We start from the raw sequence: 25,453 nt of genomic DNA, 5'->3' as shown, positions 1-25,453 counted from the left end.
AATAGGTAGTAAAAAAATGCTTTAAAAAAGTAAAAAAAAAAGAAGATTCCAACGATCACAGATGTATTGCGCGATAGTCTGAACCTTTTTTTAAAGCATTTCACCCCCGCTCTAATCTCTTGGATTAATTCTACAACAGAGGTCACCTTCAAATTTGGCTAACTTCCCAGAACTCTTGCCTGGCACAACGGGTAATTAAATGCCCAGGCTGGGTGGGATACAGCAAAGCCATTTTTACGATGAAGTTAAAGGAATACAGCGGACACACAGCAAAAGGCAGGGGAATCCTTCCTAATCCAAGGGGAAAATTTAAGATGGCAAACGGAAGGAACCACTTCGTTTCTAACAATAGGATTCTAACAATAGGGCATTTGGGAACTATGAGTTTCATAGTGTCTTCAGGTAATACTCAAGTGATAAGATACACTACAGAAAGGAGAAGAAAGCATTAGGGACACAACATCTCTTTTCGCTGCTTAGTTAGTAGGAAAAAATTGGTATGAGCTTGACTCCTTGGTGTCTTCATGGACATCCATGTTGTTTTCTTGGCAAAAATATAGTTTGCCACTGCTTTCTTCCAGAATTTTTTTTTTTCCAACTTCCATGATATGAGATGTCTTGGGTTTTTCCTTCTCATCTCCTAATTATCCGAATTATCAAGCAGAATGTATGACACCCCCCCCCCAAAAGCAGGATTAGCCAGCTGTTACCACACCAAGATTGCTGGCTACTATCTTATTTTCAGGACCATCTCAAAAAGGATCCCAGCTTCCCTTTATCAAATCAGTGCAGTTTGCTCGACAAAGACGACGGATCCCTTCTCATTCCCTCCAGTACAAGTTGAATGATCCTGTAAAACTTCTCTTTTTTCCCCCCTCCTCACGTTATCTTGACAAATCGTAGGCTTCGGCCTGCAGGGTTGAAATTCCATTTTGGCTGTTCATTGTGAAGACTCTGATCCCTTCTTTATTTTATTTTTTTTCCAAGTTGAAGGGGGAAATCACGACACACCTGGATGCCTCTGAGGGAAGAGGCCTTTAGAGCTTGAAAAAAAACCCTGGGTGCCAGGTTAATAAAAGCTGATCTGAGCCTTTTACTCAAAAGGAAATTTTTTAAAAAATGAACACCGAATGGGACATCCAATGGCCTGAACCAAAAATAGGAAATTTCCTAGAGTATATAAAATTATTCTTTGTGTGTGTGTGTGTGTGTGTGTCCCTTTCCGGTGCAAAGTTTTACACTATGGGAAAAGTAAAACTCCTAGGTAGATCCGAGCCATAGGATTCACCAAGAAATCAAATGATGGCAGGACAAGGGCTGTGCTAGCAAATCTCCTAAATCAGGGGTCAGCAACCTGCAGCTCTGGAGCCGCATGTGGCTCTTTCATCCCACTGCTGCAGCTCCCTGTCGCCAGTCGGCTCCACAATTGATAGAGCTTTCAGTTAGGACAGGTAGAAGAAAAAGGACGCCACGCTAGGAAGAAACTCTATGGTGGGAGAATCGGACTTCCGGTCGGCATAGGAAAAAGGACATCGCGCTAAAAGGAGATTCTATGGTGGGGTAACTGGACTTCTGGCCAGCTCCAGAATTGAATGGGGGGCTTCCGGTTAGGACCTTTGTGGCTCTTTGAGTGTTTAAGGTTGCCGACCACTGTCCTAAATTAATAAGGATGTCACCAAGGCCGACGTCACCTTTCATGGCATCTGCAGTAAGCCAGCAGGAAACTGCAGATGCAGGTGCAACTCCATAAGTCCAACAAATGGTGGAAGTGTAGTGAAATACTACTGCTTTTTTCACACTCTGGGAAAGCAGTGGCAAATGGCGTCCAACCGACTCCTTTAAAAAGTCTGTAATTCTGCCCTCTGTTCAGGTTCCGTTTACAATTGTCCACCTTCCTCGGAAGCAGATGGTTACTAAACGCTAAAAAGAGGACTACTTCAAGGGTGCCGTTGAAGTGGTAGGTTCTGGTGGCAGTTAAAAACGTTTGCCCTGTTCAATCATCATGGTGAAGCTGTTTTTTTTTTTTTTTTGTAAACCTGGCATGGTCGGGGAGATCGAGTTATGTCCGGATAAGTGGAGCTTGTTCGTCAATGGTACCCTGTTGTTAGGGGGAGGCAAAAAAAAAAAAAAAAAAAGGAGTTAATTTACAGATTGTGTTTACGCAACCCATTTCATTTATTGACTCCTGCAACTTTTCTGGAAATGGCAAAAGAACCCAACAGACTTTTCTCAAGTCCTGTTCACAGATAAATTGTTGATAAGTGGACTCTAACTAAGAGCTGATCTGATACCCGTGTTTCCCTGAAAATAAGACAGGGTCTTATATTAATTTTTGCTCCAAAAGACGAATTAGGGCTTATTTTCTGGTTAGGTCTTGTTTTCAGGGAAATACGGTACTACATGCGTCCGTCTGGTTGACAATCTTAACGGGCTTATTTTGGGAGTAGGGTTTATATTACGAGCATCCTGAAAAAATCATGCTAGGGCTTATTTTCAGGCTGGGTCTTATTTTCGGGGAAACAAGGAAGAAGAGAATATTTGCAGCTCAGGGTTGAAAGGGGTCCTTTATGATTCTCTGAGCTCGGTTGTTTTCTTGCAGATGCTTCATTACCCGACTATGTATCAGTATTAGAAGGGAGTGTCTCACCAATACTGACAGGGCAAGCCACTAGTATCTAAAAACACAGGCTGATTTTACCATAATTTCAACTGGGAAACTGTGAGACCAAGCTAAATCCAAAACCGCTAGAGAATTCCTGGAAGCCTGGCACTCAAGACAAATCAGCCATCAACAGGCACACAGAGGTAAACAACGTCTACGTATCATTCAAAAGAGACAATAAAAAAGCTAAAAGGCCACCATACCTCCTCCTCCCCAGCAATCAACATCTAGATAATCAGAGATTAACGCCAAGATTAATATTAGATCATCAAGCAATAAACAATTCCCCAGTCAAGGAACTATCAAACTCTGACAAACAATCCAACCATAAACAATAATCCAGTCGAGGAACCATCCAGAACACTCCATCGATATTGACAGGGGAAGCCACTTGTATAGAAACAAGAGAGTGACCCCCACTCCTTTCTAGCATTCATGGTGTTATCTAGTTGGGTAATGAAACATCTGCAAGTAAACAACTGAGCTTAGAGAGCACCCAGGACCCCACAAGGACTCTCTGAACTATCTGAGTAGATCGATTTAGTGCCGTGATGGCGAACCTATGGCAGGTATGCCACAGGTGGCCCACTTTTCGGGTCTTCTGGGCCCACCAGAAGTAGGGAAACGGGCTGTTTCCTGCCTCCGGAGGGCCTGGACGGGGGTGGGGAAGGCCCATTTCTCTCTCACACCTGGCTCCAGGGCCTCTCTAGGACTCTGGGGAGGGCAAAAACTGCCTCCCCCCCCCCCCGAGATCCTCTGGAGGCTGAAAACGGCCCGTTTGACAACTCCCGCTCCCCCCTCCTGGCATGCGATGGCAAAAAGGTTAGCCATCACTGATCTAGTGGCGTTGAGTTCCTAAGACAGTCCTATTTCAGAATGCATGGGAAGGATCGTATGTTCAAACGTGTTTTTAATTCAATTTCTCCTGGTTGGTGAGAAATTGATCCAGCAGGGAGATATTTTTTTTTAGCCAAACTGTATTTCCCTAAAGCTGTTTTATTCCTTAAGGCCAGAGAAATGGGTTGGGTTGTTTTTCCCCCACCCCAATTTCCATGGTTTCTACTCAAGCAATGAATCCGAATAGGAGAAGACTACATTTGCAAGCGGATTAACCTGAATTCAGCTGAATTCACCTGAGCTGCAAAGTTTAGGTTAATATCTGTGAGCCTTTTTTTTTTTTTTAATTTGATTTATATGCCGCCCTTCTCCGGAGACTCAGGGCGGCTTACAATGCACTAAGCAATAGCCTTCATCCTTTTGTATATTTATACAAAGTCAGCTTATTGCCCCCACAAACTGGGTCCTCAATTGACCTACCTTAGAAAGGATGGAAGGCTGAGTCAACCTTGAGCTTTGGCGAGATTCGAACCTGCAGTAATTGCAGGCAGCTGGTCTTAATAACAGGGTGCTTTAGACCACTGTACTACCAAGGCTGTTTTAATCTTTAAGCTCTAAAAACATTGGACGAGGAATGAGCGCAACTTACCTTTGGGTTCCAATGCTGAGGAGATCATCTCTTTTAAAAAAAAAAACCTACCTTGCCTGTTTCACAAGACTATGTAAAAACAACCAAGAACCTTAAAAACAATTAAATCCAGCCAATAAAGAAATACCTTCACCAAGACCACTATTAGAACAAAACTCACCAAATCCGTACCATCCCCGAAGAGCAGTATTTATATATAGTCCAGAAAAGGGAGCTGAGCAATTACAACTTCATCCAAAACCCTTCTAGCTTTTCTCCACTCTGGCAGACCAATTTAAACCCTACAGACCCACAGACCAGAACCCAAGAGGTATCCCCACACAGAAATATTGGGGTTATTCTCACACTTGAGGGTCCCTGTTTAGAATACGAAGCACCCCAGAAGCCAAAACAGGAAGTCCTTTTCCTCAAATGTTTCTCTCCTCGCCTGTACTGTGTGACTAGGTAGCCCCTGGACTTACGACCACCCTTGCGTGCAAAATTTCCGTTGCTAAGCAAGACACTTGTTAAAGTGAGCTTTGCCCGTTTCACGGCCCCTGTTGTTGAGTGATTCACCGCCATTGTTAAATTAGCAACATGGTGGTTTTAAGCGTTGGCTTGGCTTGCCAGAAGGTCGCAAAAGGGCAACCAGGACAATGTACACCGTCTTAAGTACGAGCCAGTTTGCCAAGTGTCTGAATTTTAATCACCTGAACGCTGGGGATGCTGCCACGGTCGTTAAGGGTGAAAAACGGTCGTAAGTCACTTTTTTTCCCAGTGCCATTGGAACTTCGAACGGTCACTAAATGAGCTGTTGTAAGTTGAGAACTACCTGTATTATGGGTGCTTGATTTAAGACTGGGGGATCCAGCTGCTCCTCAGTCTCTGCAGGGGCCCATATAATAAAAGGTAAAGGTTCCCCTCGCACATATGTACTAGTCATTCCCGACTCTAGGGGGCGGTGTTCATCTCCGTTTCAAAGCCGAAGAGCCAGCGCTGTCCGAAGACGTCTCCATGGTCATGAGGCCGGCATGACTTAACGCCAAAGGCACATGGAACGCTGTTATCTCCCCACCAAAGGTGGTCCCTATTTTTCTATTTGCATTTTTTTTACGTGCTTTCGAACTGCTAGGTTGGCAGAAGCTGGGACAAGTAACGGGAGCTCACTCCTTTACGAGGCACTAGGGATTTGAACCGCTGAACTGCCGACCTTTTGATTGACAAGCTCAGCGTCTTAGCCACCGAGCCACCACGTCCTTATAAATGTAGTTGGCTCTTCAGGATGGACCTGACCAGGAAGCCGAGAGTTATGAATGCTCACGTGACTTTTATGATAAAAGTTCCCATAAGAGAACTTTGCAAGTTTGGATGCTCTTCCTTTCTTCTTCCCTTTGTCTTTGTGAGAACCATACAGAGCATCCCAAAGATGGCTTTTTCCAACAGGCAACTGGACTTTCTGGTTTTTATTTGAAGATGTTTTGCTTCTCACCCAAGAAGCTCAGAGCTCATTAATCAGATGAACAGAGTTGGAAGGGATCTTGTACCAGTGGTGAAATCCAATTTTTTTTACCTACCGGTTCTGTGGGCGTGGTTTGGTAGGCGTGGCGTGGCGTGGCTTGGTGGACGTGGCGTGGCAGGGGAAGGATACTGCAAAATCTCCATTCCCTCCCCACTCCTGGGGAAAAGATATTGCAAAATCTCCATTCCCACCCGATTCTGAGACCAGCCAGAGGTGGCATTTGCCGATTCTCCACACTGCTCAAAGTTTCCTCTACCGGTTCTCCGAACTACTCAAAATTTCCGCTACCGGTTCTCCAAACTGCTCAAAATTTCCGCTACTGGTTCTCCAAACTACTCAAAATTTCCGCTACCGGTTCTCCAGAACCGGTCAGAACCTCCTGGATTTCACCCCTGCACCTCTTTGAGTTGTAGGTCAGTGATGGTGAACCTTTTTGGCACTGAATGCCCAAACCGGAACACGCATGCACGTGTGTGCATGTACGTGCACTGGAACACCGGAAACCCAGCTGGCCAGTATGTGCATGCCTGTTTTTTGGGCCATTTTTGGCCTGAAAAACAGCCTGAAAACTGTGCAAAAACTGGCCTAAAAAACGACCTGAAAACAGCCCAGAAAAGGTCCAGAAAGGGCCCGAAAAACGGCCTGGTTTTTAGCCGTTTTCAGGTCGTTTTTCCGGTGCTCCGGCGTCCACAAAGATCAGCTGGCCAGCGCTCCAGCATGCACAAATACTAGAAGAGCAGCTGGCGACGGCGTGCATACCCACAGAGAGGGCTCTGCGTGCCACACGTGCTAGAGGTTCGCCATCATGGTTGTAGATCATCTAGTCCAACCACCTGCCCAAGTGGGAGACCCTACACCATTTCTGAGAAGAAATGGAGAACGTTCTTGGATGAGAAGCGAAATGTCTTCAAAGAAATAAAAAGAAAGTCCAGTGGCCTCTTGAAAAAAAACGCCTTTGGGACAATCGTGACCTGGATGACGGAGAATCTCCATAGACATACAGAGAGTCCTGCTTGAGACGTTTTTTCAAATTACACCTCTAGCCCAGACTCTGGTTTCTTTTATCCGACCACCATCTTGGTACCACCATCTTTCTTCGGTACCTCAAAATTACTCCTACTCTCCATGACAAGCAGTCCTCGAATTATGACCATTCGTTCAGCAGCCACTTGAAATTACAAAGGCTTCCTGGTGTTTGGCCCTGGGTGAGGGGGGGGCTGCCATATGCCCCACTGGGGAAGCTTGCTGGCTGGGGAATTCTGGGAGTTGAAGTCCACGCATCTTCAATTTAGCCAAGATTGGGGAAACTGATCTAGGTGGCGTTATTTCGTTGGCACAGAGAATGGCTTTCATGGCAAGCCATATGGAAATACAATTTTTATGCAAGCGCCAGCCTTAAAAAGTAATAAACTGCCTGACTTAATCTAAGATATCATCTTAAGTGTTTTTTGTTTTGTTTTTAAATAGCTCCAGCTAAGCCGTCCCAAGGCTGTTGCAATCTACCAGGAGTTGAAAATGGGGTAACCCAAGGCTTAGGTTATTAAAGCAGAACAATTTAATCTCAAAACTGGTTCACACATGTATATTTATACTTCGTGATGCTCACAGTTCCGAATAGTCCCTGCTTGAGCCCATCGTAAGGGAATAATATTCATTTATGCGATACAGTTTTTAATTAACCAATAGGAATTTCTGCACCCATAGAAGTTACAATGCCAATAAGTGGCTGGTACATGTGCAAAACTAGGCTTTAAGATTTCAGAATTCTTAACCGAGAAGCTCCTTGTTGGCACTTAAGTTTGGAGGCACCAGGAAGAGACAAATTTTGCGTGTCTTACCATATGATACAAGTCAGCATCAGAATGTTGCTGAGACGCATTTTATTGTGGGTCTATTAAATCTTTCACCTAGAATGAACAAGTAGGTAGGTGAGGAAGGAAGGGAGGGATGGAGAGTGGGAAGAAAAGAAAAGGAAGGGAGGGAGGGAGGGAGGGAGGGAGAAAAAGAAGGAAGGAAGGAAGGAAGGAAGGAAGGAAGGAAGGAAGGAAGGAAGGGGATGGGTGGAAGGGAGGGTGGGAGGGAGAGAGGGGCAGGATGGATGGATGGAAAAAAGGAAAGAAGGAAAAGACAGGAAGGGAGGGAGGGAGGGACTGGATGGATGGAAGGAAGGAAGGAAGAAGGAAGGAAGGAAGGAAGAAAGGAAGGAAGGAAGCAAGCAAGGAAGGAAGGAAGCAAGGAAGGAAGGGGATGGATGGATGGATGGATGGATGGAAGGAAGGAAGGAAGGAAGGAAGGAAGGAAGGAAGGAAGGAAGGAAGGAAGCTTTCAAACTAAAATAACGGGGAAATGAACAGACCTACAAGCAGCCTTACCTCCTCTTTTTTCCCTCGGGGCCAATAGGTGACTGCCAGAAACACTGATCCACAAATAATTCCCAGTGCCAGCATGATGAATGGGACAGCTTGGACCAGGCTGGATTGAAGCAGAGCCGCCCGGAGTTTTCCTGCATTTACATCGTCAAGCAGAAAACTCTGAGAAGGGAAAGAACGAAGAAAGAGCTGGAGAAGGAGGACACAACTTGGCATTGATCTGCCCACCACCAGGCTTAAAGTTGCCAAGGTTGGAGACCCCTGCTCTAAATGGAAATCATCCTCGGCTCCATTTGTTGAGAAAGGTATAGTTTTATTAGCACTTATATACCGCTTCACAGCTCTTTACAGCCTTCTCTAAGCAGTTTTACAGAGTCAGCCTATTGCCCCCCACAATCTGGGTCCTCATTTTACCGACCTCGGAAGGATGGAAGGCTGAGTCAACCTTGAGCCTGGTGAGATTCGATCTGCCAAATTGCCGGCAGCCAGCAGTCAGCAGAAGTAGCCTTCAGTACTGCATTCTAACCGCTGCGACACCGCGGCTCTTAAGAAGTGCATTGCAGTAACGCACACCCAGAACTGACAATTGTTCGCCCAAATCCCTAAATTCAACTTTTCCCTCCCCAACTGCTTCCCATCGCTGACCCCCACCCCCACCCTTGTGACCAATCAGGTTCAAGAAAGATGTTTTCAGAAGAGTTGATATGCAGCTGCCTTTTCTTCTCCCAGCTGGATGACCTTGAGGCAGCATCTCCGGGAGATACAGCCGTTACTTTCGCTTTCCCCCAAGCATTCCTCCTCCCATCCACTCTCCCCGAGTTCATGGCAGGTTGTCACTGTCACTGCATGGCAATGAAGAACACAAGCAGGCGTTAAGGTGGCAGCTGACAGAAATGTCCAATTTGTTCTCATCTGCCATGCATCAAGTTTCCGCTTCCCTTCCCAGATTCAGAGAACTTCCTTACGATACCAGGGGTGAAGGTGGGGGATGTTTGATCAGTGCTTACCTCATTTACAAACATCACTGGATAGGGCATTCTTTTGATACTCCCCGTTTGGCTGAAATAAGACAAAAATATAGATAAAACCAGAGTGTTCTCTAGCGATACTCAAGAGAATGATCCTGCTTCAAGGGTTACATGATGGGAAAGCATCTCATTAGCCTTCAGAGCTCAGGAAAATGGGATATAGGTTGTCCTGGTTGAGCAACCACAATTGAGATAGGCAACCCAGTTGTTAAGCGAAGCGGTTGCCTAAGGGAAACTGCAATTGTGCTGATAAATGTACCTCAGCTTTCCTTTGCGTTATAACAGAATAATAACAGAATTGGAAAAGATCTCTGAAGTCTTGCAGTCCAAACTCCTGCTCAAGCAGGAGATCCTATACCATTCTGGACAAATGGATGTCCAATCTCTTCTTAAAAGCCTCCAGTGATGGAGCACCCATAACTTCTGAAGACAATCAGTTCCACTGATTAATTGTTCTCACTATCAGGGAATTTCTCCTTAATTCTAGGTTGAATGTCTCTTTGTTAAACTTCCATCTGTTACTTCTTGTGCTTAGAATACATTGACCCCCTCTTTTCTGGGGCAGCCCCTTAAATTACCGTATTTTTCGGAGTATAAGACACACCATTTTCCCCCCCTAAAAGGAGGTGAAAATATAGATGCATCTTATACACCGAATGTAGCCCCGCCCGCCCACTGGCCCCCACTCTTTGGCCTCTGCCTCACAGCAGTTACCTCCTTGCAAGCAAACAGCAAGAAAAAACAGCTCCTTTCAGCTTCAGCACAGCCTAATTAGCACAAGTTGATTGGATCGGCCTCCCGACTCTCAGCTGATTTGCTCTCAGCCGTTTTGCACAGGGCTCTGCTGCTTGCTGCAAGGAGGTAGATTGCTGGAGCAGATTTTTTTTTTTCCTTGTGCTAATCAAGCTATGCTGAAAACAAAACTGAAAGTGAAGCAGGCTGTTTGCTGTAACGAGGCAAAATTGCTCAGAGGCAGAGGGAGATTTCTTTTTCTTCTTTTCCTCACCAAAAAAGGTAGGTGCGTCTTATACTCCGAGAAATATGGTATAGGAAGACTGTTATCCTGTCACCCCTAGTCCTTCTCCTTATTAGATTGGACATATTCTCTTCCTGCAATTGTCCTATGTTTCAACCTCTAGACCTCTAGCAAGGCTGCTAAAGTGAATTATTGGTGGCAATATTTATTCTCCATTACCATCATTAGCTGGGGACAGCTGCTAAACAAGACAGTCATTAAACGAGGCCTACTTGTAGTCACGCAAGCATGAACCTGTTTGGAATGCAGACCAGAGGTAAATCTCTGGCCTTTCTCTTTACAACGAGGCCCCACCCCATCCTATTGCCCACTTAAGGTAAAGATAAAGGTTCCCCTCGCACATATGTGCTAGTCGTTCCCAACTCTAGGGGGCGGTGCTCATCTCCGTTTCAAAGCCGAAGAGCCAGCGCTGTCCGAAGATGTCTCCGTAGTCATGTGGCCGGCATAACTAAACACCAAAGGCGCATGGAACACTGTTACCTTCCCACCAAAGGTGGTCCCTGTTTTTTTACTTGCATTTTTTACGTGCTTTCGAACTGCTAGGTTGGCAGAAGCTGGAACAAGTAACGGGAGCTCACCCCGTTACGCGGCACTAGGGACTCGAACCGCTGAACTGCCAACCTTTCGATCGACAAACTCAGCCACTGTGCCACCACGTCCCTTTATGTTATATTGCCCCCTTAGCCCCCCATGAAATGGGACATAATGCTAGAATATTTCCAGAGAAGGATGAGGTTGAGATCTCCAGCCCCATTTTAAACGTATTTTTCCTCAGAAGTGGAGATTAATTTAGCGAACCACCTTAAAATTGCCGAGATTGGAAATATCGACTCATCCAGTGGCCAAATTCACTGCGGCAGCATCAAACCCAATTTGACCATCTTATTTATTTACCGAAATCATTTTTTCATACTAACTGATTTGATTTTGGCTGCCCGTTTTGCTGACCTCAGACCGTAAAGAGAGACGCTGAAACCACTTGTTGATTTTGTAAACTGGTTTTTCTGCTGAATATCTTTCTCGCTGTTTAAATATGCCAATGCATGATTTGCATGTATAAGATTCCTTTCGTTTTTACATACATTATTGTTCCATTAGTACATGCATTATTCTCCTGCTTAATGGAATGAATATATATATATTCACAGAGCTAAAACACAGCTGGGTTCTCCATCCAATACTTACATAAATTCAGGTATCGTTTCAACAAAAACATTGATTTGCATTCGTTTGTTCGCTCGCACCACAACTCCTGTCAGCTGAAAGGGAAAAGCAAGTGTGCTTTCACTTAAAAATCAAACATATTTTTTCAGCCATTATCATCGCTTTACCAATCCAGTCCAAATCTAGTACGGGTAGTCCTCGACTTACAACCGTCCGAAGTTACAACAGCACCGAACAATGAAGACCTTATGTCCATTTTTTGCGACCTTCTGACAAGCAAAGTCAATGAGAAAGCTGGATTCACTGAAAGAATCGTATTATTAATGTAACAATTGCAGTGGTTCACTTAACAACAACCGTGGCGAGAAAGGTCATAAAACGGGGCAAAACTCACTCAACGACCATCTTGCTTAGCAACAGAAACGTTTGGGCTCGATGGCGGTCGTAGGTAGAGGACTACCTGTAGAAGATTTTGAGGTCGACAGAAACAAGAGACTTACTGGGTTAATATCGAGAAATGTGTCGTCATTCTGTTTATTTGGGTGCATGCCGTCCACCGACTTGACGTACTTATCATCAGCATGGAAGAAATGTGGGAGCGATAAGAATATCGGGGCCCCTGTAACAATAACAGGAACAACAATAACAACAAAACGGTTAAAAACAAACTAATAAGGAGGCACCCACGTATTTTTACAATACCTCCCATGCACACAGCCGGATTTCAGAATCGTTTTTCAAATGCAGCATTCATGCTATCGTGCTCATCCATCTGTTAAAAATCAGGCCACCGTTTACTATCCAAAATTCTGTAATACTGGCAATTATAACGTTGGAAGCTTTATAATTGGAAGGAAGGGTGGAAGGCTGAGTCAACCTTGAGCCTGGTGAGATTCGATCTGCCAAACTGCTGGCAGCCGGTGATCAGCAGAAGTAGCCTGCAGTACTGCCTTCTAACCACCGCGGCTTATAAGACAATGACATACGACAGAACTTCTCGGCTCCAAGTCGCAAATTGAGGACTACCTGTTAAAAGCACTTTGGTTCGGTTTGTGACTCACTTACCTTGTTTGCAAAGTGTGACATTCAGGATTCCAGACCCCACACAGTGCCCGGCAGGGACACAAAAGCCAGCGTTATCTGGATTAACCGAGGCATTGGCAAAGATTGCCAAGGGAGGTGTAAACCGGTAAGTTGGAATTCCCAAAACGGTTAATTCTTCCTCGAAGGTTAGATAGATGGATCTGGAAAAAGAACAAAATAATATATAAAGTCTGCTTTGGTTACGGCACGTACATTTGCAGAGATAACCCAGGTTTGACACACCATATGAAGTTTGTTTTCGCTTGAGTGCACACAAGGCCCTAAGTGTATCATGTTTTATTTATTTATTTATTTATTGGTTCGATTTATATGCCGCCCTTTTCCGGAGACTCAGGGCGGCTTACAATGCGTTAAGCAATAGCCTTCATACTTTTGTATATACCTGCTTAGTAGGGCTTTCGGGCCCCCCTTAAGTGGTGTTCTTTTTTATACAAAGTCAGCTTATTGCCCCCACAATCCGGGTCCTCATTTTACCTACCTCGGAAGGATGGAAGGCTGAGTCAACCTTGAGCCTGGTGAGATTTGAACTTGCAGTAATTACAGGCAGCTGGTGTTACTTAACAGTACTTAACAGTACTTTAGTTTGCTGCGCCACCAGGGCTCAAGCCACAATGGCTTGAGGGGTCCTCGGTGCTTGCCGAGCTTGGTGGTTTTCTTGCAGATGTTGCATTACCAAACTAGGTTATCATCATCAATGCTAAAAGGGTTTGCTCTTATTTTTATATGCTGGTGCAGTGGTGGCTAACCTTTTCCAGACTGAGTGCCCAATGCGCATGCGCCGAACCCCCCAAAATGCAATGTGCGCATGCCCCATGCACATGTGCGCCACGCCCCCTTCCCCATGCGTGGCAGAGACCTGACGACCAGCTGGCTGGAGGGAAACATGCGCACATGCTCGGAAGAGCTGAACTGGGGCAACAGCTTGCGTGCCCACAGAGATGGCGCTACGTGCCAAAACACTCAAAGAGCCATTTAGACCCATTTCCCACAGAAAAGAAAACACCGGGAGCCACAAAACCTGGGTGGGCGTGGCCAACTCGATGTCAGTCATTCCACCAGTCACATGACACCCACCCACCCCAGCCTTAAGTGAGTTTTGCCCCATTTTACGACCTTTCTTGCCACATTTGTTAAGTGAAGCACTGCAGCTGTTCCAAATTAGTCACACGGTTGTTAAGTGAGTCTGGCTTCCCCGTTGACTTCGCTTGTCAGAAGGTCGCAAAAGGGGCTCACGTCACTAAGACAGTCATAAATACAAATCAGTTGCTAAGTGTGTCTGAATTTTGTTCCTGTGATCATGCGGATGCCGCAACAGTCCTAAGTGTGAAAAACGGGATGTCAGCATTCTGATGCTGCCATAAAAAGGAGATGAGGCTTGACTTTTTACCTACTTATTTTCTCTATAGATAATATCCCCTAGGAGATGGGAGGGGAGACATTCCTGTGGGGTGAGGTCAGAAGCTGGGGAGACTGACTTGGAAGATGGCCAATGAGAAGATGAATATTTCAATGGAATATTTCAGCAAAGATTAATTGTTTGGGAGTGCAATTTATTTGAGATGACATCGAAACCTGACACGGTCATTAAGTCCCTCTTTTTCTGTGTCGTTGTAAGTTCAAATGGTCACTGAACTAAACTGTTGTAAATCGAGGATTACCTGTAGACCAAGATGGGTAAAATCTTTTATCGTAGTACGAAATTTGACACTGGGAGTTCCATAGGCCATCCAGGGGTGGGGTGAGCATGGAGATTTTGCAGTATCCTTCCCCTGGAGTGGGGCGGGAATGGAGATTTTGCAGTATCCTTCCCCTGCCATGCCCACCAAGCCACGCCCACCAAGCCACACCCACAGAACCGGTAGCAAAAAAAAAAAAAAAAAAGGATTTCACCAGTGTATCTGAGTATTTTTGACCTAATCTCACATTTGCTACCTGATGCCAATATAGAGTCTTTATAATTCGGATGCCTTTGTCATCTCGTCCCACTTGCTTCGGGATTTGTAATAAATTTGCTGTGTCTTATTCTATCAAATGCTTTTTCAAAATCAACGAAGCACACGGACACCCTGTGGCTGACCTCTCTACAACGCTGTACAGGAACCTGAATGCTAAACAGGGCAATCTCGTGTGCCAAGATTGTTTCTGCAACCAAATCCTGTGCTGCTGTTCTTACCTGCAGAAATCTGTAGAGAAGATATAGAGAGTTTCATCTTTGGTGAGCAGTGCGTGGAATGTCCCTCCGTCTGTTCCATTGATCATGTTACAGCTGGGTGTCGTCCACCAATCTAGCTTGCTGTCACGAGAAGAGATCAGAAGGAATCAAGGATTAGTTTTACGACATCAAGAGATTTTCCTGCTGGGTCGAAGATCAAAAGGCCTCTTTTATCTAGGATCTGATATTTCTCCACAGAACTGTCTTGATTCTTTCAAAACAACCCCAGACCAGACAATATCTTGTGAAAGCAAAGTCTGTGATTTAATTACAGACTTGAGGTTTTCCAAGACAGGGAAACATAAAACACCGGCAATCTCTAATACAAACCCACTCAGAATAAATTATTTCCCAAGCCACCTTCTTTCTTAATCGTGATTACGGGGTTTTCCCGAAACTCAACTTGCTAAAAGATAAAGAGGCCATGTTCCTTGAAGCATCTTCTTACTTTTTCTGTACTTAAATCAGAGGCACCGAGGAAGAAGTACGGTAGTGGCCAAAATTGTGGAAACCTTTTGGGAAAAGTGTATTTTCTAGAACTAGCTAATTACATCACTTTTTGGGGGAGTAGTACCATAAAATTATATATCCATGGAAAGATAATTTAATCAGGAATGTAATGTAATAACTTTTATGAAGGGTTTGCTATTAGAACAGCAGTTACAGTATAAAGAAGAAAAGTGAAACGCGTAGAAAAAACGAGATATGCAAAAATTATCGCCAGGTCAGTGAATACTTCGTTGGGTAACCTTTAGCATGAATTACCGCCTTACAACATCTTCCCATGGAATGAACCAAGTCTTTTAGATCTGCAGCTCTTATAATGTGAAACCAAGATTGAATGATTGCTTCTATTAACTGCGTTTTATTGCTAGGTCGCTTCTGATTAACAAGTTTCTTTAGTCGGCTCCATAGATTTCCAATTGGGTGAAGGTCTGGGCTATTCCCAGGCCATTCCAGCAATGGAATAGGTTTATTTTGAAACTCCAAAAAAAAAAAATGGTGTTATTAGCCATCAAACCTCAAAAATACACTTTTCCCAAATGGTTTCCACAATTTTGGCCACTACTGTAATTCTTAAATCGAGATTGAGTCTGAAGAAGGGAGGTTTGTCAGGGCGTTGATTAATCCCATTCTGCTTTTGGGATAATTGCACCTGATTACAAGGGGAGGATCGAGACCTTTCCTTGCAAGTATACTTTAAGAAAACAAAACCCGAAGATATTTCTTCTAAGAAAACTCATTTATTTGTTATAAAGAAAATAAAACATCTCACTAACTAAGAAAATTAATTGTTTCATTTTTGCAAAAGTTCGTGCCGGCTATTTCTCAGCCGGACCTTTCTGGCAAGAGAACAAAGGAAAGTGTGTGTGTGTGAAGGAATGTGGGGTGGACATGCGCAGTTTAGCTTACTGATAACAATTCTTGGCAAGCTACGGAAAGTCTGATAGTCCAGAAATGAGAGCTCAGCTGGTAAATAAAAGAACGCAGTGACAAGGTTTAGCTCATGGAGCCTGAACAGCAGTATCCAAAACTTTTTTTTTTAAAATCCAAACTATTAAGAATGTTTGGGAAGGACAGGGAAATCCATTGGATCTAATGGATCATTTTTAGAATAGGGGATTTGATCAATGGGTTATAGGGCTGGGCCTAGAAACCAGGAGACTGTGAGTTCTAGTTCCACTTTAGGCATGAATGCCAGCTGGATGACTTTGGGCCAATCACCAGGAGACGGTAAGTTCTACTCCTTCCTTAGGAATGAACACCAACTGGGTGACTTTTGGCCAGTCACCAAGAGACAGTGAGTTCTAGTTCTGCCTTAGGCATGAACACCAGCTGGGTGACTTTGGGCTAGTCACCAGAAGACTGTGAATTCTAGTTCCACTTTAGGCATGAAAGCTGGCTGGATGACTTTGGGCAATCACCAGGAGATGGCAAGTTCTAATTTTTACTCAGACAAGAAAACTGGCTGGGTGACTTTGGGCCGGTCACCAGGAGACTGTGAATTCTAGTTCCACCTTAGGCATGAAAGCTGGCTGGACGACTTTGGGCCAATCACCAGGAGATGGTGAGTTCTAGTTTTGCCTCAAACAAGAAAGCTGGATAGGTGACTTTGGGCCAATCACTAGGAGACAGTGAGTTCTAGTCCTGCCTTAGGCCTGAAAAATAGCTAGGTAACATTGGGGCAGTCACTCTCCTCAGCTCAATCTACCTCATAGGATTGTTGTCATGGAGAAAACAGGAGGAGGAAAGGAGTATTAGAGATATTCCCCCCCTTGAGTTATTTAGAAAGAACAATGATGGTGGGATAAAAATCAAATGAATGAATTAAAAGGTAAGGCGAGAATTACAATGTTGTACTGCCACAGAGATAAAAGGACACCAGTAAAGAAGGAAAAAAAAAAAGAAGGAACAAACATTACTCTTTGCCATTCCATTCAATTACTCTTGTGAAGTCCAGGTAGTTCTTTTCTCCAGTCAACATGAGATATTCACCATCATCTGTCGCATTTATCTATATAGAGAAGAGAAAAAAAAAAAAATCAAGCAAGAAAGGATTTTTACTTTCAGCAGCAATGGTTCCAAATGGGAATAAAACTGTACACATTTTAGACGCAAAGAATCAGCATGATTCGTGTAGGTGGCAGCATTAATGATTTAATGTCCTTGGAGGAACATCTGACGGCTGTAACCAGGGGGACCTTTTGTCAGGTTCGCCTGATTCGCCAGTTGCGGCCCTTTCTTGATCGGGATTCCCTGTGCACAGTCACTCACGCCCTCGTCACCTCTCGCCTTGACTACTGCAACACTCTCTACATGGGGCTCCCCTTGAAGAGCACCCAGAGGCTCCAACTGGTCCAGAATGCAGCAGCACGGGTAGTGATGGGAGCAGCATGGCGCTCCCATGTAACACCGCTCCTGCGCGGGCTGCACTGGCTCCCGGTGGTCTTCCGGGTGCGCTTCAAGGTGTTGGTCATCACCTTTAAAGCGCTCCATGGCATAGGGCCTAGCTATCTTCGAGACCGCCTGCTGCTACCGACGACCTCCCATCAACCCGTGCGCTCCCACAGAGAGGGCCTCCTCAGGGTGCCATCAGCCAAATAATGTAGGCTGGTGACCCCCAGGGGGAGGGCCTTCTCCGTGGGGGCACCTACCCTCTGGAATCAGTTGCCCCCAGAGATAAGGAGAATCCAAGACCTCAGTGCCTTCCGCCGTGCCCTTAAAACCCACTTTTTCCAGCAAGCCGGGCTGGCTTAAGAAGAAATTTTTAAATGTTTTAATTGGTTTGTGATTTTTAATTTTGGGGCCAAATTTATATATATATTAATTGTTTTTAATATTTGTATTTCATGTTCTTAATTCTGGCTGTACACCGCCCTGAGTCCTCAGGGAGAAGGGCGGTATATAAATTGGAAATAAAATAAAATAAATAAATAAAAATAAATTGAAGCCTATATATAAGAATCTGGCCAACTAAATGGCCAGCATTAAATTGGAGCCGGATAAGGGATCAATGGAATTCAAGGAGGGCTGGTTTGGGATCTCTTGTGGTAACTCAAGGGCTCTAAACTAATGACATGTTTTACTCCACCCTCTAGCTCTGCTGGCTTTTCTTCTACACGCTAAGTCTTTATTTGATACCTCTTCCTATTACAAGGAGGAGCAAATATTAACATTCGGAGTTCTCCACAGACGGGCACCAATGTAGAGTCATTCTTCTTGTGCTGTTTTTTTTTTAATTAACTTTGTTTTTAAAAAGGGGGAAATTTGCAGCCTGTCGAATAAAAAATCCACCTGAAGCACAATCTATATTCTCACACAGTGGTCCCAGACAATTCTAGCTCATCTAAAGCTGGGTAACTCAAAGCAAAGGATTTATTGGTAAGCAACTTTGCCCAGGTGAAGGAGGAAAGTAAGACCACTATGTGATGCTTGGAAGGAGTGGCAGGGACCCCCTCCCCCATATATTTTGCTTCCGGGAACAATTCAGGTTGCTGGCTGTCACCTTCAAAGCTCTATATGTCTTCAAAGCTCTATATGGCTTGGATAAAACCATAAACCAAGTTATTTGAAGGACTGTCTTTTCCCAGGTTTTATCTACCTGACACACCAGAGCGAGGAGGCAGGGAACGTTATGAATCCCATCTCTTAAGGAGGCCCATCTAGTGGGAGCAGGAAGAAGGGCCTTCTCTGTGGTGGCTCCCTCCCTTTGAAACCACATCCCTGAGGAGATAAGATCAGTCCTCACTTTTGACATTCGTTCACAAGGTCCTGAGGTCATGGTTTTGCCAATGAGTCTGGAGACTCTAGAGCAGGGGTGTCAAACTCAAGGGCCGGGGGCCGGATCCAGCCCGCAGGGTGCTTAGATCTGGCCTGCGGGGCTGCCCTATAAACAATGAAGAACCAGCCTTGCCAGAGAAAACGGAGCTTGGGAAGGCCACAGGCAGCCCTCCCGAGCTCTGTTTTTGCTGGCAGAGGGTTGCAGGAGGCCGTCGCAGCCAAAAACGGAGCTCGGGAGCCCATTTTCATTGGCAGAGTGCTCGGACTGCCACAGGCACCCCCAACATGAGTAATGTCAAGCTGGCCACGCCCACCCCGGCCACGCCCACCCCAGCCCCGAGGTCAAACACAACCGTGATGCAGCCCTCAACAAAATCGAGTTTGACACCCCTGCTCTAGAGTGATATGGAGCCCCGCAAGTGACTGGTCCGATTGTTTTCACAGAACTGGGCCTCAAGACTAATTTTCTCTCCAGTGGAAATTTTTGTTTTATTTTAAACTCTTAAAATTGTCATAAACCTCCAGGAAGTCTAATGCATCGACTTTATTTTGCCTCTCCACAATACATCCTGTGCCGAAAAGAGACTGGCAACCTTGTCAATTGCCTTTTTTTTCCCTGCCCTCTTAAGAGCAAAAAAAAAAAAAAACCCCGAGAAAAATAAGACAGTGGCAATTAGCTCTTTGAAAAGGCCGCTGTTGATTATTCTCATTTAAAAGAGACAGGGAGCCACAATGAGATGGTAATAAGCAGAATATCCAGGAGACATTGGAGTCTATAGGATATTGGACAAGCGCAGCATATTTTAATTGCTGTCCTGTTTAAAAAACAGCAGGGGTAACAATCCTCAAGCAATATTCATCAGCAGCACCCAAGACTGCCTAGATAAGCATTTCCATACTTGCAAGGTAGCACAGGAAAGCTGAGGAAGGAAAAAAAGAATATCAAGCTGTATTGCAGGAGTCCCCCAACCCCCGGAACACTAGTGGGCTGCAGCCCGTTTGGAACCAGGCCGCAAGCGGCGGGCGAGCAGGCCGCCGGTGAAGGAAAACGTGCACTAACTAAAAGCAAAGACACGAGGTAAAGGTAAAGATTCTCCTCGCACATACGTGCTAGTCGTCCCAAACTCTAGGGAGCGGTGCTCATCTCCGTTTCAAAGCCGAAGAGCCAGCGCTGTCCGAAAACGTCTCCGTGGTCATGTGGCCACCATGACTAAACGCCAAAGGCGCATGGATAACGCTGTTATCTTCCCACCAAAGGTGGCCCCTATTTTTCTACTTGCATTTTTTACGTGCTTTCGAACTGCTAGGTTGGCAGAAGCTGGGACAAGTCACGGGAGCTCACCCCGTTACGCGGCACTAGGGACTCGAACCGCTGAACTGTCGACCTTTCAATCGACAAGCTCAGCGTTTTAGCCACTGAGCCACCGTGTCCCTGTTAAAGACACGAGAAGAGTAGCCAATTTATCCTAGGCGACAAACATTTTACCTGTTTAAAATAGCCGAAAACCGGATCGACGCCGGGGAAAAACTTGTGTACCGCCTTCAGAAACTTATCCGTGTATCCCCATAAAATCTCGTCAACTGTATGGATGGTGAACATGTCTTCTTCGTAGGCCAGCAGCAACAGTTCTGCAGGAAAATGGAAAGGCGTCCTCCGAGCCATATTCATGGCCGTCTGATAGGAAGGAAGAAAAAAAGACACGTTAAGACTTTTCATTATTATGAAATTGTTATCTGTCGCAAGAGGCATTTATTGGTTCCTGGTTATCCCCAATTTACAATCGTTCATTTAGGGACTGTTTAAAGTTGCAACGGCGCTGAAAAAAAGTGACATACGACCGTGTTTCACACTTACAACCGTTTCAACGTCCTCACAGTCACGTGACCAAAGTTCAGGCATTTGGCAACTGATTCATACTTATGACGGTTATAGTGCCCAGGGATCATGTGATACCCTTTTGTGAACTTCTGCCAAGCAGATTCAATGGGGAAGCCAGATTCACTTAACAACCGGGTTACTGACTTAACAACTGCAGTGCTTCACTTAACAACTGCGGCAAGAACATAAAATGGGGCAAAACTCAACAACTCTCACTTAGCAACGGAAATGTTGGGCTCAATTGTGGTCGTTAAGTCGAGGCCTACCTGTATTTTTCCGGTATCACTGAGAGGAAAAAAAAGTAACACTTACTGTAACAACCCATGTTACAAACTTAACCACTGCAGTGCTTCACTCAACAACTTTGGCAACGAAGGTCGTAAAATGGGGCACAACTCCCTTAACAACTGTCTTGCGTCACAACAGAAATTTTGGGCTCAATGGCGGTCCTAAGTGGAAGACTACCTGTATTTATCAGGTATTCAATAAAAATATAATTAATAGGCAGAACAGAAGTTATAAGGTGTTTTTTGTTTGTTTTTTTAAAGTACCCATTAGCCACAGCTTTAAAAGCTGCAGTTCACATCAAGAGAAGCTAGCTTTAGAATTGGAGCGAAGATATTGAGTGGCTTCAAATGCAATGCCATTCTTTCCTTTTGATTCATTTTCAAATGATGCCAATCAATCACAGAATGGGGTAGGTTTTTTTTTTTTTTTTTCACAGGAGGCTCCAACTCCAAGATGCCCCTTCTGGCCAATCCTGATAAACTAATCATTCAAGATCAGACCCAGGAAGCAGTTTAGAGCAGTTGGCAGAACATCTACAGATAGTCAAGGAGAGAAGCAACTTAGAACTAAGGAGAAGTTTCCTGACAGTTAGAACAATTAATCAGTGGAGCAACTTGCCTCCAGAAGTTGTGAATGCTCCAACACTGGAAGTTTTTAAGAAGAGGTTGGATAACCATTTGTCTGAAGTGGTGTAGGGTTTCCTGCCTGAGCAGGGGGTTGGACTAGAAGACTTCCAGTGTCCCTTCCAGCTTCTATTCTATTCTATTCTATTCTATTCTATTCTATTCTATTCTATTCTATTCTATTCTATTCTATTCTATTCTATTCTATTCTATTAATTAATTCTACTCTACTCTACTCTACTCTACTCTACTCTACTCTAACTCTACTCTATTCTACACTCTACCCTACCCTAATCTACTCTACTCTGATTCTATTCTATTTTATTCTATTCTATTCTATTCTATTCTATTCTATTAATTCTACTCTACTCTACTCTACTCTACTCTACTCTACTCTACTCTACTCTACTCTACACTACACTCTACCCTACCCTACCCTACCCTACCCTACCCTAATCTACTCTACTCTGATTCGATTCTATTCGATTCTATGTCAACCCAATAGATCACAGAAATTCTTCCCCCCCCCCTCATTTTGCTACTCAGTAAATCTCAAGACTTACCACTGCGGGCAAGTTGACTGTCCGGATCCGATCCACTTCTGGGTCACCCACGGACAGCTCTGGCACAAAATAATAAGTGGTTGGCTGAAAAGAAGACACTTTTGAGCCGTTCTCCAGAATGTGTATGTCCCGTCGAGATTTCCACTCCCTGACAAAAAAAGAGCAAGAGAAAAATGCAGTTTTCTACCGCCAACGTTTTCCAAACTAAAATCATATAAAATCCAACTCTTAAGGAAAGTCAAGGTTAAGGTTTTCTCTGCAAATTCTATCTCTATGCTTTGCTTTAAATTAGCGTATCTCAAACTTGGCCATTTGATTTGGGCCAATCACCAGGAGACGGTAAGTTCTATTCCCGCCTTAGGCATGAAAGGAGGATGGTGACTTTGGGCCAATCACCAGGAGATGGTGAGTTCTAGTCCTGCCTTAGGCATGAAAGGAGGATGGTGACTTTGGGCCAATCACCAGGAGACGGTAAATTCTATTCCCGCCTTGGGCATGAAAGGCAGATGGTGACTTTGGGCCAATCACCAGGAAGCAGTGAGTTCTAGTCCCGCCTTAAGCATGAAAGGCAGATGGTGACTTTGGGCCAATCACCGGGGGACTCTGAGTTGTACTCCCGCCTTAAACATGAAAGCTGGATGAGTGACTTTAGGCCAGTGCCTCTCTCTCTTGTTGTGGGGAAAATAGGAGGAAGGAGTATTACTTTATAAATTACTTATAAAAGTAATAAAGGCAGCATTAAAAAAATCTAATAAATCCATAAGAATAAAAGGGGAGTCTTGAAGTTGCTGTTTTTCAACAGAGGTCACCTGCATTAAAAAAAAAAAAACCTCTGCTCAACTTTGCAAATAAAATACAACTGTTAACAAGCCCAGGCACTTCCTCTAAACACAACATCATTGTAAAAAAATGTAGCTTCCTAGCCAAGAAGTTTTCCAAAAGAAGGAAAAACAATGCTGGGTTCAAATTCGGAAATTTGCAGAGGAAATTGTCACCGTTCGTGAGATTCCGGATGGGTTTATTCTCCCCATCCAAAACTTTTGCTAGGCAAAAAAAGAAAGAAAAGAAAAGATTAAAAGAAAAAAAAAAGAGCCAGCAAATACAGCAAAATTGTTCCTGTTTATCTATTTTACATAGCTAACGAAGGCAATTTTACTTGACAAAGACTTGCAGTCATCTCAGCTTTCGGCCCAGCAAAAGCAGCCCAAGCCAAAAAAAAAAAAAAAAAAAAAAAAGCTACATAAAGAACTATTTCAGCTTGCAAATACAAAGGGAACTTCAGTTCCCTGCACTTTCTATTGAAATTCAGGCTCATTTTGTCTTGGCAAGTCAGAGCAAACCAGGATAACCGAACAAGGTAGGGAAAAGTCCACAAAAGAAGATTTTTGACCCCCGGCTTAAAAAGCTTTCGCAATTGCAACTGGTCATCATGTCTTTTTAGCTGGCATTGGTGTCCTGTACCTGACGAAAATTTGCACAGATGTCCAGCAGACAAAGCTGCCTTAAATTAGACCGCTGAACTGGAGAACCCTTACGGATTTAGTAAAGTCTCTAATAGAATTATTTGCTCTTTCCTTCCAGCAGATAACCTGAGATGAGCAGAAGCTGAAGCAATACTAAAAAGCAATGCCCTACTACATAGGCGTCAAGCTCTATTTAATTGAGGGCCGCATCAGGGTTGTGTTTGACCTCGGGAGGTGTGGGGTGTGTGGCCAGTTCGACGTCACTCGTCTTGGGGGCGCCTATGGTGGCCCGAGCGCTTTGCCAGTGAAAACAGGCTCCCGAGCTCCGTTTTTGGCTACGACGGCCTCCTGCAACCCTCTGCCAGTGGCCCTCCTGACAGGGGTGAAATGCTACCGGTTCGCACCGGTTCGGGAGAACCGCTAGTAATAAAGGCTACTGGTTTGTCTGAACCGGTATTTCCGACAATCAGCTGTGCCGCGCGATTTATATTCGCTAGAAAGCAGGAAATCCTGTTTTCTAGCAAATCTAAATCGCGCGGCACAGCTGTTTCCCCCCCCTTGCTGTTCTACTTACCTTCAAACGGCTCCTTTTTCCATGCAAAACACGCGTTTGGTGCGCAGCATGCATTTGGCGTATACTGCGCATGCACAGGCAGCGAACTGGTAGCAACCCGCGGAGGATTTCATCACTGCCTCCCGAGCTCTGTTTTCGCTGGTAGAGGGTTGCAAGAGGCCGTCCCGGCCAAAAACGGAGCTCGGGGAACCAGTTTTCGCTGACAGAGGCACTGCTGGCCGGTCCTTTGCTGTTTCCAGGGTGGCCCTGTGGGCCAGTTCTAAGCACCCCATCACTGTGGGATGGATCCGGCCCCCGGGCTTTGAGTTTTACACCCCTGCCCTACTGTGATCAATAACATTCTATAGGCAGTTCTCTAACAGTTCAGTTAGTGACCGTTCGAAGTTACAATGGCACTGAAAAAAGGGATTTTATGACCGTTTTTTACACACGACTGTTACAGCATCCCCATAGTCATGTGTTCAAAATTCAGATGCTTGGCAACTGACTTGTACTTACGACGGTTGCTGTGTCCGAGGGTCATGCTATCCCCTTTTGCGATCTTCTGACAAGCAAAGTCAATGGGGGAGCCAGATTCATTTAACAACTATGTTACTCTCTTAACAACTGCAGGGATTCGCTTAACTATGGTGGCAAGAAAGGTCCTAAAACGGGACGAAACTCACTTAACCAACGTCTCGCTTAGCAACAGAAAATTTGTGGTCATAAGTTGAGGTCTACCTGTAGTTCATCATTTTCCAGCTAAATTTTGGCAGCGTGATCTCAGGAAGCTTGGTCTGTTGTGTACAGGTAGTCCTTGAGTTGCGACCGCAAACCAGCCCAAAATTTCTGTTGCTAAGGGAAACATTTGTTAAGTGAGTTTGGCCCATTTTACAACCTTCCTGGCCAGAGTGGTTAAGCGAATCATTGCATTTGTTAAGGGAGTAACGTGGTTGTTAAGTGAATCTGGATTCCCCATGGACTTTGCTTCTCAGAAGGCTGCAAAAGGGGGAATCACATGACCCCCCTGGACACTGCAACCGTCATAAATAGGAGTCAGCTGCCAAGCGTCTGAATTTTGATCATGTGACCATGGGGATGCTATAATGATCGTAAGTGTGAAAAACAGTCATAAGTCGCTTTTTTTCCAGTTGTAACTTTGAATGGCCACTAAATGAACTGTTATAAGTTGAGGACTACCTGTATGACGGGGACAGACGAGTGCTGAAAACACATCCTCACCA

General features: G+C 44.7%; 1 protein-coding gene across 1 annotated transcript in view; it reads right to left on the bottom strand.

The window, feature by feature from the left end:
- The window catches only part of SCARB2 (scavenger receptor class B member 2), a 37,678-nt gene continuing 12,225 nt past the window's right edge, over positions 1-25,453 (bottom strand). Inside the window, exons 3-12 of the mRNA XM_070948720.1 lie at positions 22,194-22,341; positions 20,327-20,515; positions 16,983-17,074; positions 14,521-14,640; positions 12,309-12,487; positions 11,744-11,862; positions 11,265-11,338; positions 9,023-9,074; positions 8,019-8,177; positions 1-2,098 (exon numbers count right to left, since the gene is read on the bottom strand). Coding sequence (XP_070804821.1) covers positions 2,060-2,098; positions 8,019-8,177; positions 9,023-9,074; positions 11,265-11,338; positions 11,744-11,862; positions 12,309-12,487; positions 14,521-14,640; positions 16,983-17,074; positions 20,327-20,515; positions 22,194-22,341 — 1,171 coding nt within the window. The 3' untranslated portion in view covers positions 1-2,059. The remainder of the gene's footprint in view (positions 2,099-8,018; positions 8,178-9,022; positions 9,075-11,264; positions 11,339-11,743; positions 11,863-12,308; positions 12,488-14,520; positions 14,641-16,982; positions 17,075-20,326; positions 20,516-22,193; positions 22,342-25,453) is intronic.

Source organism: Pituophis catenifer, unplaced genomic scaffold (assembly GCF_029215685.1).
Source record: "Pituophis catenifer annectens isolate HBS135680 unplaced genomic scaffold, rPitCat1.0.hap2 SCAF_8, whole genome shotgun sequence".
Lineage (NCBI taxonomy): Eukaryota > Metazoa > Chordata > Lepidosauria > Squamata > Colubridae > Pituophis > Pituophis catenifer.
This window is presented reverse-complemented; position numbering and strand designations above follow the sequence as displayed.